At 43.0% G+C, this 17,868-nt stretch overlaps 1 protein-coding gene across 1 annotated transcript in view; it reads right to left on the bottom strand.

The window, feature by feature from the left end:
* Positions 1-17,868, bottom strand: part of CACNA1B (calcium voltage-gated channel subunit alpha1 B) — a 450,568-nt gene that overhangs the window by 184,021 nt on the left and 248,679 nt on the right. Inside the window, exons 8-10 of the mRNA XM_082263407.1 lie at positions 11,052-11,167; positions 6,727-6,783; positions 2,406-2,495 (exon numbers count right to left, since the gene is read on the bottom strand). Of these exons, the coding sequence (XP_082119533.1) occupies positions 2,406-2,495; positions 6,727-6,783; positions 11,052-11,167 (263 nt within the window). The remainder of the gene's footprint in view (positions 1-2,405; positions 2,496-6,726; positions 6,784-11,051; positions 11,168-17,868) is intronic.

Below are 17,868 nucleotides of genomic sequence, written 5' to 3' on the forward strand. Positions count from 1 at the left end.
ATTTTTAAATACTTCAACTACAATCCCTGGCTCTGGTGGTCATCATGAGTTGTATAACATTAACATTACCACCATGCCTTACACAGAGGATTACACAGAGGTAATCCATAAAAACAAAACTTCACTCGCAGACTCACTTCCCATGCAAACGACTGTTGTGTCAGACTCACCCCTTTATTCCCAATCCTGTAAAACCTGACCTTGCAGACAGCAGTAATATAATATGAAAATACCTGAAATATACAATATATTACCAAAAGTATTGAGGCACCTGTCCTTACACGCACATTAACTTTATTGGCATTCCAGTCTTAGTCTGTAGGGTTCAATGTTGAGTTGGCCCACCCTTTGTGTCTATAACAGCTACTACTACAATAGCTTCAACTCTTCTGGGAAGGCTGTCCACAAGCTTTAGGAGTGTGTCTATGGTAATTTTTGATCGTTCTTCCAGAAGTACATTTGTTAGGTCAGGCACTGATATTGGATGAGTAGGCCTGGCTTGCAATCTCTCCCAAAGGTTCTATCGGGTTGAGGTCAGAACTCTGCAGGTAGGGTTGCCACCTCATCCCTTTAAACCAGGACATAATAATTTCACAGGTTCTGAGGCTAATATAATGCACATAAGGCACCAAGTGAGTTTAATTACCACCTTAATCAGCCACAGAACCTGTGTAATTAATGTGTGTCCTGGTTTAAAGGGATGAAGTGGCAACCCAATGTGCAGGCCAGTTAAGTTCCTCCACCCCAAACTCGCTCATCCATGTCTTTATGGACTTGCTTTGTGCACTGGTCCAAATCATTTGGTGGAGGGGGGATTATGATGTGGGTATTTTTTTTTAGGGATTGGGCTTGGTCCCTTAGTCCCAGTGAAGGGAACTCTTAAGGCATCAGCATACCAAGACATTTTTCACAATTTCATGCTCCCAACTTTGTGGGAATAGTTTGGGGATGGCTCCTTCCTGTTTCAATATGACTGCGCACTAGTGCACAAAGCAAGGTCCATAAAGACATGGATGAGCGAATTTGGGGTGGAGGAACTTGACTGGCCTGCACAGAGTCCTGACCTCAAACCAAAAGAACACTTTTGGTATGAATTTGAGCGAACACTGCAAGCCAGGTCCTCTCATCCACATCAGTGCCGAACCTCACAAATGTGCATTTGGAAGAATGGTTAAACATTCCCAAAGACACACTCTTAAACCTCATGGACAGCCTTCCCAGAAGAGTTGAAGCTTTTATAGCTGCAAAGGGTGGGCCAACTCAATATTGAACCCTACGGACTAAGATTGCGATGCCAATAAAGCTCATGTGCATGTAAAGGCAGGCATCCCAATACTTTTGGTAATATAGTGTATCTTTTTAACTTCTATCCACAAACCCCCTGCACAGCACAAGCCACATTGAGAGTCAGTTGGTCTATATCACTTTACACAGTGCTATCTGCCTAACATGTTTCATGCACCTGGAGCTGAAAGCGTGTAGGTAGCATAGAGAAAGAAGGAAGAGAACCTGGAAGGGCATTAACAACATGACAATGTTATGCCGTCAGGTGTTACAGGAAGCTGCAAAGCTATAATAGTGAACAGCCTATGCAGTGAAGCAGAGTTGGTTGAAGCAAAGTTAGGCAAATCTATGCAGTGAAGCAGTATTGGGTGAATCTGAGGTGGGTAAAGCAATGCAGTGAAGCCGAGTGGGGCGAATCTATGCTGTAAAGCAGTATTGGGTGAACAGAGTTGGGTGAATCTGACGTGGGTGAATCTATGCAGTGAAGCAGATTTGGTTGAATCTGATTTGGATGAATCTGTGCAGTGAAGCAGAGTTGGGTGAATCTAATTTAGGCCCCTTTCACACTTGTGCGACCTAAAAGTCGCGTTATTTTGACTGGGCTTGAGGCAATGCTTGTGTAATCTTGAGGTCTATGTACCTCAAAATGCATTAAAGTCAGGGACTACTTTGAAGTCATTGTGACTTGAAGTCGCACCGATATAAACGGTACTCATTGGAAATCATGGAATACGACTTGTCATATGACTTTGCAGTCCCAAGTCGCAGGTAAAGTCGCTCAAGTGTGAAAGGGGCCTTAGGCGAATTTACTGTGCAGTGAAGCAAGCCTTGGGTGAATCTTTGCAGTAAAGCAGAGTTGGGTGAATCATAAGGCTGGCCAAAATGGATTACAAATATTTTTTCAGGTGAAACATTTAAGATATTACACTTGTATAATTGGTTATTTAGCCAGAAGTGACCTTTAACCTGTGTGACCACATTTATGCGTGCTACATACTCTTTAGGTAATAAAAATCAGCATGACATTAGATGACCTACCAGGGCTCGGGAACCCAGAAGATGCATCTTGAGAATGTTACTAAAACAGTAACCACAGGCTGACCGCAGCCTAAAAGACTCACCTACAGAGCAGATATCGTTAAAGTGATCCTCGCCCTCCTCTGCATGGATAAGATCGTTTTTACTTTTCTTAATGGTAGCTCGTTTCAGCACTAGGAGGAAGAGGAGAAGATATATTATTCATTACATTGCAGCATGTTAGAACGGAGCTGTTTCCTGTGTGCGGACGCGTTGGGCCATGGAAGTAACAAGCAAGACTCGGGCTGTGTGTATCTCTGCGCTAAGCAGAAAATTAAAAGTGACTGGTGGGATTAAAACACCTCATAAGATGGAAAACTGTTTAAATGACCTGTCAATCATACAGGACTGACAGCCGTGTCTTCCGCAAGCTATCATGGCAGACATACGCTCGTCCATGACACAAACTTAAAAAAAAAAAAGAATAAAACAGCCTCCGCTCCTGTATATTAAGTAGTTAAATAAATCTATCCCTGCCTAGAAACAATTAGACACAAAGCTATTCACCAAACAGACAAAGGGGCGTTTCTATAATAAATAAAAGTTTGAAATGGAGAATGGCAATATGTAAGTAAGTGCTCTATTACACCAGGTGTGTTATTTGCTAGGCAATTTCCAAAGCAGTTTTCAGTTCAGGTCGAATTTTGCTTGTTAAGGCAGTTGTCAGAATGCAGGAGCTTTAGCCCTTTTGTGTGGGAGCAGAACTTTATATATAGCAAGTTTTTTCTCCTGCTTATATACAGTATATGACAGCTTCCTTCTTCTGCTGTCAACTGTTGTTAGGGATTCTCGTGACATCAGTAACAAAATATGGTCATGTCCATATTTGGTCAATGACATCATCCAGGAGTATGTGGCCTGCTATGCACCCCTCCTTTCTGTCCTGTCATGCTGCATGCTCAGATAAGGGACTGGTGTGGATTTGTGGAGGGGACCCAATGCTTTTTTTTCTAGATTTTTGTATGGGGTCTTCCCTATAAAGTCCATACCAAACTGTCATTAAGGATAATTGCTTAGTATGTGTTTTTGGGGAAACCCCACATTTTTTTTTTCTGTGGGGGGCGGGGGGGGGGGGGGGGGATGGGGGTCCCGGTTAACATCTATGCCAGACCCTCATCGATCTAGTCTGGTATAAATGAAGGGAATCCCTGGTCATTTGTTTACAAACAGAAATAAAGAAACCGAGGCTGTCATTTGCTGGCAATTTAAACAGAATTTTTCTTGTAAAAGTCAATTTTGCTGCAGTAGGTTGTATACATGGAAAAGATGCACCATTACACAGCCAGAGCATCCCCCAGCCATGCTTTGTAACCCGTTCCCTACTGCCCTATAGCCAAAAGACGGCCACAGTGCGGCTCTCCAGTTCTGGGAGGACGTCTTCCCATGTGTGCGCTCTGTGACCGCTGTGTCCTTTGGACACAGCTGATCACAGATTGGGGTAAAGGGTCTTTCACAGCGACCCTTTACCATGTGATTAGCTGTGTCCAATCACAGCTAATCACATGTAAACAGACTTGCCGGTTATCAGCTTTCCTTTCCTCACACTCTGTCTCTGTATGAGGAAAAGGAACTCATACCAGCAAGTCTGAGAGAGTACATTGTTTAAAGGGATAATCAGGACAATGATCATCAGTGCCCTGATAATCAGTGCAGCCCTATCAGTGCCGCCTATGAGTGCAGCCTCCACAGTGCCACCTATGAGTGCAGCCTCCTCAGTGACACCTATGAGTGTAGCCTCCTCAGTGCCACCTATGAGTGCAGCCTCCTCAGTGCCTCTTTAATAGTGCCCATCAGTGCAGCCTCACCAGTGCCCATCAGGGAAGAATAAAAATTACTTATTTTCAAAAACTTCTAACAGAAACTTTTCGTTTTTGTTTGTTTAGCAAAAAAAAAAAACAGCATTGCTTAAAAAAGAAAGTTATTGTTGCCCTTTAAACATTAAAATTATATTATATTGTATATTAAAATCTCTGCTCCCAGCTAAATTTTATTTTTTTGCTTTGGTACATGTTCCCCAGGCCCCGTATCATTTGTTTGGCAATCCTATTCCTATTAACCTAGAAGATTGCATTATTGTTTTTTATTTATTATTTACTTATTTATTTATTATTTATTTATTTTATTATTGGTTTTTAACATTTGGCTCCATTGATTTTAATGGGGTTCAGATTCTGCACCTGTACTGCATTGTTTTTCACTGAACCTGTCTCAAGCTGAATCCAGGCATGTTCAGCTCATCCCGAATTGGCAGTACTTAAATGATCGCCGCAATCTTCTGGATCCTGTGATTTATTGCTTCACCTCTGCATACGGACCACAGGAGGTCACTCGCTCGGCCCCTCCAACATTTACAGAATTTTTTTTCAATGAAAATAAGGCATTCTCTGACTAGATGAAAGGAGGGGCAGTTATGTCAGAATCTCCATCTCATCCAATCAGAGAATGTCTTGTATTAGTTGAAAAAAACACAAGGTGTTCCATAAATGGTGGCAGTGCAGAGCGAAAGACCCCCTGTGGTCAGTGTGCAGATGGCACAGGACCTGAAAGATTGAGGCTGGGTTGACGCTGTTGTGAATTGGATGCACAGCTCCGTGTCAGCTGCGGAGCAGCTGGCAGAAAAGTCCTGTGTGTCTTCTGGTCCGAATTCAGTCAAAAATTCGGACCTAATTCTGACCTGAAACCCACCGGACCCCCTGCTGCGAGCCACTCCGAATTCAGTGTGAACCCAGTCTGTCACTGTAGTGCCAACCGCAGTCCATCAGGTTTGAGATATACATGCTTACATTGTGTCAAGCTGGACCAATGTAACTATACAATAAAGATCATACCTAGAGTTCAGCTTAAAAGAGAGCAAATTACACCAAATTGAGAAAATACCCTTCTCCCTCCAGCAAAAATAACTAGTTGAAGTGAAGCTATGGACAAAATAAAAAAAAATGACAGTCTGTCGATAGCATTAACATGGCAGATTTTGTTTCAGAGCCCCCCTTTAACATACTTTTATTACGTGTTGATTCTGGAGGTAAATCTGTTTTTTTTTTTCCCCACATCCATTTATTTTTCTACAGAACTATGGCCTTGTATTTAAAAAATGTGCGCTGTAACACTTATTTATAAGGGTATCTGCACTCACAGTCCCATAAATACCTGTTGATCCTGCGGGTGAAGTCCACCTAATGCAGCTTCCTGTGACGGCGTGGCAAGGATGCTGCACTGCTCCTGAATTCAAAGCAGAGTTGTTACTCTCATGTAGCTTGTGCCTACTTGCACTACAGTGAGAAGAGATAATGCAGGGTGTGTGGATGTCAGCATCACTGCAGCGTGTCAATCAGCACCTGCCCACACCTTGTCCTCCCGCTGCTTTCTGGATTAGCAGCACTGCTGCTTTTGGTGTAACCCTCCCATTGTGAGCTGCAGTGTCTGGGGGAGGGTGGGTGGGAGACGCAAACGATGGACAATATAGCTTAGTTACAGAAGGTAAAGTAAGTTTCCTTGAATTTATGAGGATTGTGCATCACATAGTAAGTGGATTTAGGACTTTTACAGGAGACATTAATTGTACTTTTACAGGGTTACTATGCTGCCTGTTCTGCAGTGATATTGCACAGCAGCATTGCCCCCTGCAATGGACAGGGAAGTCCCTAGTTGGCCATACACTGACTAAACTTTGAAATTTTGATTAGTGTGTGGTTGTCCATGTTCAACAGAAATTAATTGTTTAAGTGTTTTGAGTAGTCCATCTAGTCTGCCCCTTTTTTACAATTTTTTTTCTTATTTAACCTTTTCATCTGAGTATAAATCTGTTTGAATACACTTACTGTTTACTGAATGTTATTTTTACAGACATAAACCACATACAATTACCAAAATACAATATTTTTGCTATGGTAGTTCTTTAAAACACATGCAATAAATAAATAATTTGTATTTTTATCAGAAAACAGAAAGTAACAGTAGTTTGGGCTTTTTTTTGTGTTTTATATTTTTGTAATCAGCATTTACAGTATAGAGAAGTGTGTATAAAGAGAGGGAGGCTGTTGGGTTTTCTTTGTGGTCTCTCTCTCTGATAGAGAGATTTCCCCTCACTTTCTGCTATTGTGGCACAACAGGATTTGAGGAAAAATCTCTCCAAGGACACAAACAGCAATAAAATTCTAATCCTTTTCCATATCCATACAGAACTAAAAAAATGTTTCGCCCAGAGTTGTGCTAGTATTCTCTTTGGATTAAAAGTATAAATTAATTTTTTTTTTTTTTTTAATCTTGACATTTACAGAAGCTTATATTTGAAATAGATAGTGCACATTAAATTTGTTTTCAGCAGATAGGAGATTTTTTTATGATGTAATAGAAATGCTATCTTACCATCTAAGGGGGATTTCTCTTCAGCATTCTTATCTTCTTCTGCAAGCATGACTTCCTCTGCGGAGAAAAATAAAGCAGAGAGAATGATGGTGAGAAGTGACTCTAAAAGTATAGTTTGTATTTACTGCCTCCAAAAAAATAGGATTTGACTTACTGTAAAATCCATTTCTCTGTGTTCATTGATAAACATCGCTCCTGAGGATTCTTGACCAGTGAGTTTATACAGGAGTAGGACACCAGGCAGAAAAAGAACTCGACCATGCCTTTTGCCAGTTGCAGGAAGTATACTCCCCCTCTCTGCTATACTGTAGGTACTCAGTTTTGTTACAAGCAGTGTCAGAAGTATTACAACTCCATAGAGGGGCGGGTGCTGTGTCTGTCAATGAACACAGAGAAATGGATTTTAAGGGAAGTCAAAAATCCCATTTTCTCTTTCGTTCATTGACAGACACAGCTCCTTAGGATTCTTGACAATTGGGACGTCCCAAAGCAGTGTCAAACATGAGGGGTGGGAACAGCAAAAAATTCCCAAGGTTAAACCTTAGCCAACCGTGTAACAGGAGTTCAACGAAAAAGTAACTGGAGCCCACCTAAACCATACTTACCCAAAGAGGGAACAGACCATATAAACCAGGGGTCTCCAAACTATAGCCCTCCAGTTGTTCAGGAACTACAATTCCCATCATGCCTAGTCATGTATGAGTCGAGAATGTCAAGAGTTTTACAATGCCTCATGGGATGTGTAGTTTCCCAACAGCTGGAGGGTCATATGTTGGAGATCCCTGATCTAAACAGCAGCCTGCAAAACCTTGCTGCCAAAAGAACCATCCACAGATACCAACACATCCACTTTATAGAACCTGTTGAAAGTGTGCACCGACGACCAAGCGGCCACCTTCCAAACCTGCATCACTGACGCCTGATGACGGAAGGCCCAAGAAGCACTAAACGCCCGAGTAGAGTGAGCCTTTACAGAGAAAGGAGGAACCTGATCCTTGATCGAATAGGCCTGAGTCACCATCTGTCTGATCCATCTTGAAATGGTCGCAGAGGAAGACGACAATCCTTTTCTTGGCCCATCTGTGAGCACAAATATTGAGAATGACTTCCAAAAAGACTCCCTAGCTGCCAGGTACACCCAAATACTTTAGGAAGGAACGGCTGACAGGGGCAAAGAACACCTTATCTTTGTGGACCACCAAGTAAGGGATGCAACAAGATAACGCTGCCAATTTTGCTACCCTGTGAGCAGAAGTGATCGCCACCAAAAAGGCCACCTTCTGGGAAAGCGTAAGCAGGGTAATCTCCTTAATATTTTCAAAGGGAGGCTTCTGGAGGACTGAAAGCACCAAGTTCAGATCCCAAGTCGGAAGAGGAGACTGCACCGGTGGAGTCAAATGTAGAACCCTCTGAATAAAAGGTACGCACCAGGGAGTGCGTGGCCAGGAGTAGTTGAAAAAAGACCGCCAAGGCCCACACCTTGCCCTTGATGGTACTCATGGTCTGCTCAACCCCCCCTTTGAAGGATGGTCAAGACCCAAGCCACTGAGAAAGAGCGTGGGTAAACACCAAGCGACTCACACGACGAAATGTACGCTTTCCACATACAATGGTAGATCTTCCTAGAGGTAGACTTCCTAGCTTTCAGCAGTGTCGGAATCACAGACCCCCGCAAATTTCTATCCTTCAGCACCTGGCTTTTAACAGCAAAGCCGTCAAAGCCAGCGACTGTAAAGCAGGATGGAAGATTGGCTCTTGGGACAACAGATGCTCCCTGAGAGGCAGTCTCCAAAGGACGTCTGCGACTAGCAGCACCAGGTCAGCCTACCAATACCGGCGAGGCCAGTCCCGGGCCACTAGAATGACCGGAATTCCCATGGGGCCACCAGCACAACCATGCCACAAACCTCTAAACCTTTCTGTTGAGCCAAGATGCCAACAGATCAACCTGGGGGGATGCCCCACTGGAGACCTATCTAATGAAACACATCCGGGTGAAGGGACCACTCCCCTTGGTCCAACGCCTGCCGACTGAGATAACTTGCCTGCCAGTTTTCCACCCCCGGAATGTGTACGGTGCAGAGCGCTGTAACAAAGCGTTCTGCCCACCGTAGAGTGCCGGCTACCCCCAGAGCTGCCAACATACTTACTTCTTGTTCCACCCTGGTGATTTACTTAAGCCACGATCATGGCGCTGTACGACTGAATCCGCACTGGACACCCTCTGAAGACAAACTATCCAGCCATCACCCTGAGCGGAGCTCTGACTCAGGACACCTCCCCACCCGGACAGACTGGCATCCGTGGTGACCACTGTCCAATATAAAGGTAGAAAAGATTTGCCCTGTCGATGATACCAGACCAGAGACCCTTTGGTCTCCCGGCTGAGCCGGCTCTGATTGTACAGAGACTTCGGACACCTGTCCCATTTGACCAAGATCTCCCTTTGCAGGGACCTCCTATGGAACTATGCAAACAGAACCGCCTCAAAGGTAGACACCATCAGGCCCAGCATCTGCATGCAAATCCGGAAGGATGACCATCTGCTGGACAGCAGGAGATGAATCACAGCATGCAACTTCTGAAGTTTGTCCAGAGGAAGGAATACTCTAGCTAGAGCTAAGTCCAGAGTCAGACCCAGATAATACAATTTTCTGGATGGATTGAGAGCAGACTTCTGGTAATTAAGAAGCCAGCCAAACTCCCTCAGGGTCTGTATTGTGATCTCCACATAGTCCACCAGAGCAGCAGAGGACTTTGCTCACAGGAGGAGGTCATCCAAAATATAGCCCAGTACTGTGAGGCAAACACTTTTGTGAAGACATGAGGGGCGGAGGCGAGACCAAATGTAACTTGCAAGGCTCAGAAAATGCTCGACGCAGATCTGCCTACAAACATGTTTGAATAAAGACCTTGAAACTGTTCCGAGGTCGGAACCAGGACAATCACACCCAGAAGCAGCAGGTCTTGCACCGTCCCAAAGAGAGCTTGCAATCGGTTCGGGGATAGGTGCACATTGGAAGGAAAGAAGCTTTCCGGAGGGTAAGAACGAAACTCGATCTTGTAGCTAAACCGTATCACTTCCTGGACCCACTTGTCTTGCACCAAGGAGGTCCACGGGCTCGGAAACCAGCAAAGACGTCCACCTACCCCATGCTGAAGGAGTCTTGTCCGCGTGTCTGGAAAATCCCGCTCTCGGCTTGCCAGACTGCCCAACAGCTTCAGGGATTCCAGAACTCAGCAGCACTGCCTGATTTTTTAAGGGTATCACAGCCCACCCTCTGCGGCCCATTGGATTCCAATACCGCCCACTGCAATCAAACAGGTTGCTGAGGTCAATTAAAGGCAGCCAGGTGACTACACTGAGCAGCGGTAGCTTCAAAGCTGCCTGGCACGGCTGACAAAATGGCTAAATAAAGAATTTATATAGCTCTGACATATTCTGCAGTGCTGTACATTGTAGGACTGAAGCAGAAAAGCTTAGAATCTAATGTCCCCAGCAAAATAACACACATTTATTATTATTTTTATACATTTATATAGCTATTATATATTTGGCATGCTGTACAAAGAACACTGGGTCATTCACATCATTTTTTTTTCAATATAATGCCTACACCATAGTCACACAAACTATTAATTTTGTATTATTCATTTTTATAGCTTTGACATTTTATGCAATGCTGTACAGAGAACACTGGAAAAGCTACATCAGTGTCTGCACCAAATGAGCTTACTCTCTAATGTCCCTACCACAGTCATACATTAATAGTGTTATTATAAAGGTTTATAGTTTTGGTATGTTCCACATTGCTAAAGAGACAACAGCCAACCACTCACATCAGTCTCTGCGCCAGAGGAGCTTACACTCTAATGCCCCCGTAATCAAACACTAAATATTATTATTACACAAATAGCTCTGAGATATTCTGCAGTGCTGTATTAAGAACAATGAACCATTCACATCACCCTCAGCACCAGAGGAGCAGAGGAGCTTGCACTCTAATGTCTCCTCAAGGTCACACACACTGTAGGGTTAATTTGCTCAGAGGCTATTTGACCTACAGTATGTTTTTAGGCAGTGGGAGAAAGCACAACCACATAGAAAGAACATTAGAAACAGAACACAGGACCCCGATGCTTCAAGGCCACTAGCTCACCAGCCAGGAGTTATTTTGCTTTGCAGCCAGGCCATCTCCTCCCTGGCACCACAAAAAGGATATAATAAATAAATAAATAAATAAAAAGAATTACCCCAAAACACTGGAGTTAGGAAGAAAATCCGTTGTATTTGGGTGTACAAGGCTGAGGTACACTTAGCTTACCTGCCTTGAAGATCCACTCAAGATAGCCATTGAGCTCACGTTCTATTTGCTGCTGGCGCCTGAGTTTGAGGAATGCCCGCCGGTTCTCCACCCGCTCACGCTCTTTTGCAAATTCCCTATAAAGCAAGGCACACATTTTCTGAGAGTGAATATGAAAAGGCGATTTCCAATCTCATTTAAAAGAAAAATATTCTGTACATTACTTAAATCTCTAAATAAACAAAAAACAAAAACATAACCAATACTAGCTTGTACTGTGATCAATTAATCCACCCAAACTGATATTTCAAGTAGATGTGGCAGAGTTTCTCTTGTTTCACGGGGACTCTGAAATAGTATGTTGCTAGTTTAGGGTTTTTTGCCAATAGGTTCGCAAAAGGTATGAAAATACCACCTTACAACTTTTAAAGTCTAAAAGCTGAATTGGGCTAAAAAGACAGTACACTGTTGAGATTTTTGTGTAGGTATTATACGTAGGTGTTTTTAAATATTTGATGTTCCTTAAAGTAGTATTAAACCAGACATCCCAAGTCTTCCTGCATGCGGGCTGGGGCTCCCTGACTCCCCCAAGTGCCGCATGATGTCCCGGCTGTCTGTGTCAGCTGTAACAGAACGGAGCCGATGCTTCATGTATAGTTCCGGCTCCGTCCTGTCACAGGCAGAGTGATATCAAATGCACTCCGCCTGTGAGGAGACCAAGAGATACAGGAAGCATAGGCTCTGCATGCTTCCTCCAGAGCCACACCTCACACTCTCCGCTAGCATTTCCAACCAGCAGTACCCACAGCAGTACCAGCAAGCAGTTCCAACCAGCAGTACCCACCAGCAGTACCCAAAGCAGTACTAACCAGCAGTATCCACAGCAGAACCCACCAGCAGTACCAGCCAGCAGTCCCAGACAGCAGTACCAGCCAGCAGTACCACCCAGCAGTACCCACAGCAGTACCAACCAGAATTACCCACATAATTACCAGCCAGCAGTACCCACCAGCAGTACCCACAGCAGTACCAGCCAGCAGTACCCACAGCAGTACCAGCCAGCAGTAACTACCTGCAGTACCATCCAGCAGTAACCAACAGCAGTACTAGCCAGCAGTACCCACCAGCAGTTCCCGCCAACAGTACCCGCCAGCAGCACCCATCAGCAGTAAGTCACATGTGCTAGGGGTGCAACTAGCCCCTAGCACATAATTATAAATATCCCAGCATGTGCAGTGTTTCTGACTCCTACTACCATGACCACTTCAAATCACTGAAATGGTCATGGTGGTTAGAATGTTCCTTTAATATGTCTCAGAAGAAGTAAACCTCTGTATACTGATTGCATTTCATTTGATCATCCTCTAGTTGTGTTAAATTAGTGGGGGGAGAGGTGCGAAGCACCACCTCCCTGAAATTAGTTTGCTACCTCTATGAAATTAGTTTTTTGCAGGTTGGGATATCTGATTAAACCCAAAAGCAAACATTTATTACATTGCAGCTTACCATTTCTTACATGCAATAGCTGGATTTGTTTTATTTTTAAGCTTTCTTACCTGTATTTCACCTGATGGATCAGTAAGTCTGTTATTTTTCTACATAATAAGATGTACTGCAGATGTTACAGTTAGAGGGTTGAAACAAACTGTTAACCACCGCTTTTATTAATTTCCGTAAATCCTTTATCCCAAAAAGAAAATAAATGCTACTGTAACTTATAAAGTGTTAGCTGGAGTTTGGCTTATAAATCACACTTGCAAATGCACCCACTTGGTAATAAGAGAGAGGCACCCTCGTTGAAAAAAAAGGGAGGCTTCCTAGCTCCCACTCGCATGTTATCATTCATACAGTGATCACATGTGAGTGGGAGTCGGCAGCCCCACTGCTTTCAATAGGGCTGACTCTTGCAGCTAAAAGCGGGAACCCCTGCCAGGGTTCTCTCATCCAATCGCTGAACATGTGCCAATGCAATCGCAAGTGTCAATGCAATCTAACAGTGCTGCTGTAAGAAAGTTGTCTCTGTTAATCCTTCATCCAGAGTATAGACACCCTAATACTGGAGGTGTGTTACTGGCCAGATCACCTGGTGAAAAGAGAGGGAAAAAAGCCTAAAAAATTAAAACTAATGCAACCACCACATCTAAGGATTGCCAAATCTGCAATAGGTTACATTTTTTGGTTCTTGGTTTAATATCACTTTAATAATATATAAATTGTAAAAATACACAAAAAAGGAGAGATGAAGAGAAGGAAAGTGCCTAGCATATGTTTTATATAGTTTTTTGTTTTGTTTTTTTGCGTGCACTTTTAATATTAGCATATGCTTATTGGCATATGCTTGTATTGCTGTTCCATTTATAAAATGCAGAATGTTATTCCCCCTGCTAAAAAATCCTTTGGGATTGATGAAGCAGTTGGGTTTTAGTTGTAGTGGTATGAGGGAGCATGACCTCTTTAGGGCTAACTGTAGAGATGAGTAAGCAGAGGGGACTTGAGTTTGCGTATAGGTAAGTTCTAAAGTTGACACTCTAAGCTACGCTTGCCGAAGTTCAACTCTTAAGTCTTTCCTGACAGCTCTTATAATGGACTGAAAACATCCCCTGGTAAAAGGCCTTGAAAGCATCCCAGGTAGTAGAAAGAGCGGCTGTGTGTATATTAAAGGCTCAGTATTTGGACAAATTCTGTATGTATGGCATTTCAACCCTCAGGTCAGCCAACCAAAATCTAGACAATCAGGGGCATGGTCTGATATGCTCCCCGGCAAAAACAGTGATTTCCTAGGCAGGACAGAGTTCCCCCGCAAATAGGAAAGGTTTTGTGGGTGGCCGAGCGGCACGTATACATCCACTTAGAGGGGTTCCACCATTTCCAAACATCATAAGATGGAACACCTCAGCCAAAGCCATAAGATAGGATGTACCATCTAAGGCCATTTTGTCCATGCCAAGGTCAGGAACCTGATTCATAAGTCGCCCAAAATCAAAATATGATCAGTAGGGTGGACTGTCAGGTGTGCCACAATATGGTATATCAATTGAATTGTGGTTTGAGGTGGTAAGTAAAGACCCAAAATCATCAGCTCCACAGACTCAACAATAGCATTAATAACTTATCTACACTCCATGTCCAACACCAAATCCAGCAGCCGAAAAGGGAGAGATACGTGCACTAGGAGACTGGCTCCTCTGGAGTAGTTGGAATATATGGAGTGATAGCGATGCCCTACCCAAGGCTTCTTCAATCTAAGGACCTTTCTGCCCACCCAGGTGGGTTTCCTGCAGGATATAAATCTGGAAGAATTGTATAGAATAATAGAACATTTTTAAGAGTGATCTGTAATATACACAAAGGGTTATTGAGAAGGTAAAGACATAAAGCAGCAGGCCAGCAGCTGAAGGCGCAGCATAAGCGAGTGGCCTACATGACTGGGTTTGACAAAACAGGCGAGAGTGAACCAATAGTTAATAATAATAAGAGCTAAAAGAAAAATAGAGGACTTATCTTATTGGTGGAGGATAGGATGGGGCAGGGTGTGGTCCTGGGAGTCTTCTGGTGGGTGGTGCTGCTTGTAGCATCAGTTAGCAGAGGGGAAAGTGTAGGACAAGATTCTCCCGCCCCCTTTTTATTGGTTATATAGGGTTTTTTTTATGGAGTAGGATGGTAATAGTGTTGTCATAGCAGCAGGCAGAGGTTGCTGGGTTTTTGAAGGCAGGGTATGGTTACGTTCTTTGGAGAACGAGGATCTGTGTCCATCTTCGGTATGGGTGTACCTGCCCTAATGAGTGTCTGAAGTAATATGGAAGTGGTTAAGCTGGCTGTATCGGCTGGAGTATGGATAAAACATTTGTCCCAGAGCCGGTGTAATTGTGCCTGGGGGCCCCTGGTGATGCAAGTTAGTGCCAGATACAGCCAGTTGGTCATTCAAGGGTGCCTTCAAAAATCCTAAAACCTATTAGAAGAGCAGGTAGCTATATCAGGCTGTTTATGTTCTTGTCATGTTTTTTTTTATAAAAAGAATGTTATATTATTTAATGAAGATATTTGTTATTTATGTTTGTTTAATCAAGGGGCTGCTATGGGCAGCAAAACCCAAAAATAAAGTTGTGTTGGTCTGAAGTTATTTTATGTCTAGTAAAATGGTTGAAGGAAAATGGGTGTAGTTGGGTAGTGTCATGGCAGCCATAACATTGGGCAATACCCCAGTCATGATACTCATTATGTAGTCATTTTACACTAGGCAGAATTACTGAATGAGGTTTGTTAATAAACAACCCCATTCACGGTAGAGAAGCAGGCATTAAGTGATAAACCTTTATCAGATCAACAGGGAGGATAATACTGTAAAAATCACATGGCTTTAAAGAGCCCCTTTTACACAGGCTTTCCGATCAGGTCCGCCTAAAAAACTGAAGGCGAACCTCATCAGATGCTCTATTCACCCATATGGGGCAGCGGATGTCAGCGGAGACATGTCTGCTGACACCAGCTGTTATCCGATCCGATCCGTGAAATCTAGACGAATGGTTACCCTATTTTCCATACCTCTGGAGGATCAGATGGGATCAAATGAAAATGCACAGGCGGTCCATTTCCATCTGATCCCCCAGACCTGTCATCCTCCTGCTCAGTGTGGATCAATGGATCCCCCGCTGAACAAAGCAGAGCTTGCTGGGTGGAATGCTCGTGTGAAAAGACCCTTTTACTTAAAGTGATGGGGAGTGGTTGTACTTAAATCAAAATAAGTGCATAGGGTGTTTTTAAAACTTCCTGCTCATCGCAGGCAGCTTTAAATTACATTTTTTTCTAATTTCACGTTGCTGTTTTACAATACAAAATTAGAGAACAATTTTGTAAAAAAAAATTTGAACATGAAAGTGTTAATTTTTTGGCTTAATCAAATGTAATTCGATTTTACACTATTCATTATTATGAAAAAAAGGAGGATCTGCAGCAGACAAAGGTAGGTGGGGACACCCAAAACTCCCCAGGTGGACAGGAACAGTAGAGGCAGAAAGAAGTTTTCTGCCGCTCCAAAGCCCTATGTATTTGGTCATTACCTCAACTGTCAGGCTCTAAAGCATGCCACAAACACAGTTCACGAGTGAAGGAAATCACCAGCAGTGTGCTGTAGATTCTTTTGTAGGTAAAACTTTTTGTTATAAACAAATGACATCAAGACCTGCCCAGGGCTTCCTCCTCCTCTAACACGTTTTCCCCAAGGCTAGTCAGGAAGATCTGGTTGATGTGGTATTAAAGACATATAAGAAACCCAGTCATTCCTATCATGCACCACCTATACTTAAAATATCACTTTTGGGTGGACTTGCCCTTTAATATAAATAATATTTCAATATGTATTTCAAAGCCGTATTTCTTTATATAATTTTTAAATAAATATATAATCTGTGATTAAATACAAATGTGGACAGCCACATTTTGGACAAAACCAGACAAGCTTAGGTGTAGTTGTTATTTAATATCTATGGGTCAATTTATTAGTGCTGCATTAGTGACTGTACTTTACTGTTCTTCTGCATAGTGCAAATCTAGCAATGTGCACGGGCTGATTATGAACAACAAACTGTCTAGATTGTTCAGCAAGGAAGTCAACTGGTTGCCTAATCTACAGACAGCCAATAGAGGACTAATCCACAAAAAATAAAAGGCAATCATAAAAATACTAAGTGACAAACCTGCAAAATGTGAAACACTCATTAAAAGCTCCTTTTAGGTAAATGGTACAATAACCTGAAATGTTTGATATCTACCACAGTGCCCTTTTCAGTTGATCCCATTCCCATATAAAAGTAATAAACTTCAAAAACACTGAAGATTCCTTTTAAGATAAAAATTGGAGATCCAAGAGCCCTAAAAAGGATCTCTGTGGGGCCAGGTTGCATCTCGTTACACCCATGGTCCAGGCTTTAATGTGAGCCAGCGAGGTCAGTAAGACGACAGATTGATTTTAATGGACTGATAAAAAATAATTGCAAGCTTTAGAGGAAATGAAAGAGGACTAAAATAGAGAAGGAAATAACAGGAGAAGCTGTGCAGGGAGACAAAGATGAAAGCGGAACAGAGACCGTTGGACGCGTGTCATCCTCTGCTCTCTATGATGAATAATTTAGAGTCGCAGCTCAGCCTAGCGGTGTGATCCTATGCTATGATGTCTACCCCCTGTGGGGCTCAGTGATAGGTCACTCCGAGAGTCGCTGGCAAACAAGACTTACTGGTGGGGGGGTGCATGACAACAATGGCGACAAACAAAGGCAATTCTCTCTCGTTCTCCTTAGAGAGGGTGTTTGTGTTCCCAGAGGAGAGGTAGAAAACAGACTAACATCATCTAAATGCCAGCTTTAGACTGTAGGGTGTCTGAAGAAGAACTGACAAGAGATTTGCTGGTCCCTATGCAATGTCAGGACCTGGTGCTAAACCTTTTCTCCAATGAACGTGTGCAATGGATGTCCCTCTTTCTTTTCTTTGGAGATAAGGGAACAATCGTTTGCATTACTGTGATTTAAATAACCAGAAGCACCCTGCCATGGATTCTTGAATCTGTTACATCTTTTCGGGCCATGTGAGATCACATAGCGGAATCATTGCAATAAATTACCCCAGATAATCCACTACGGCTTCACTGAAGATCTGCCAAAAAAAGAAGTCTAGTAGCCTGATATGAAGCCTGCTGGTATTTTCCATTGAACACCAAATGGTGCCCCTTTTCACCTCAAATCAATCACTTGTTTTCTCCTGAATCTTTAAGAAAGATTGAACGTTGTTTCCAAAAACTTAGTCTGCGCACTGGAAACTCTTCAATCAACAAAAATCACAAAACCGC

Source organism: Pelophylax lessonae (assembly GCF_965119305.1).
Source record: "Pelophylax lessonae genome assembly, chromosome: 7".
Lineage (NCBI taxonomy): Eukaryota > Metazoa > Chordata > Amphibia > Anura > Ranidae > Pelophylax > Pelophylax lessonae.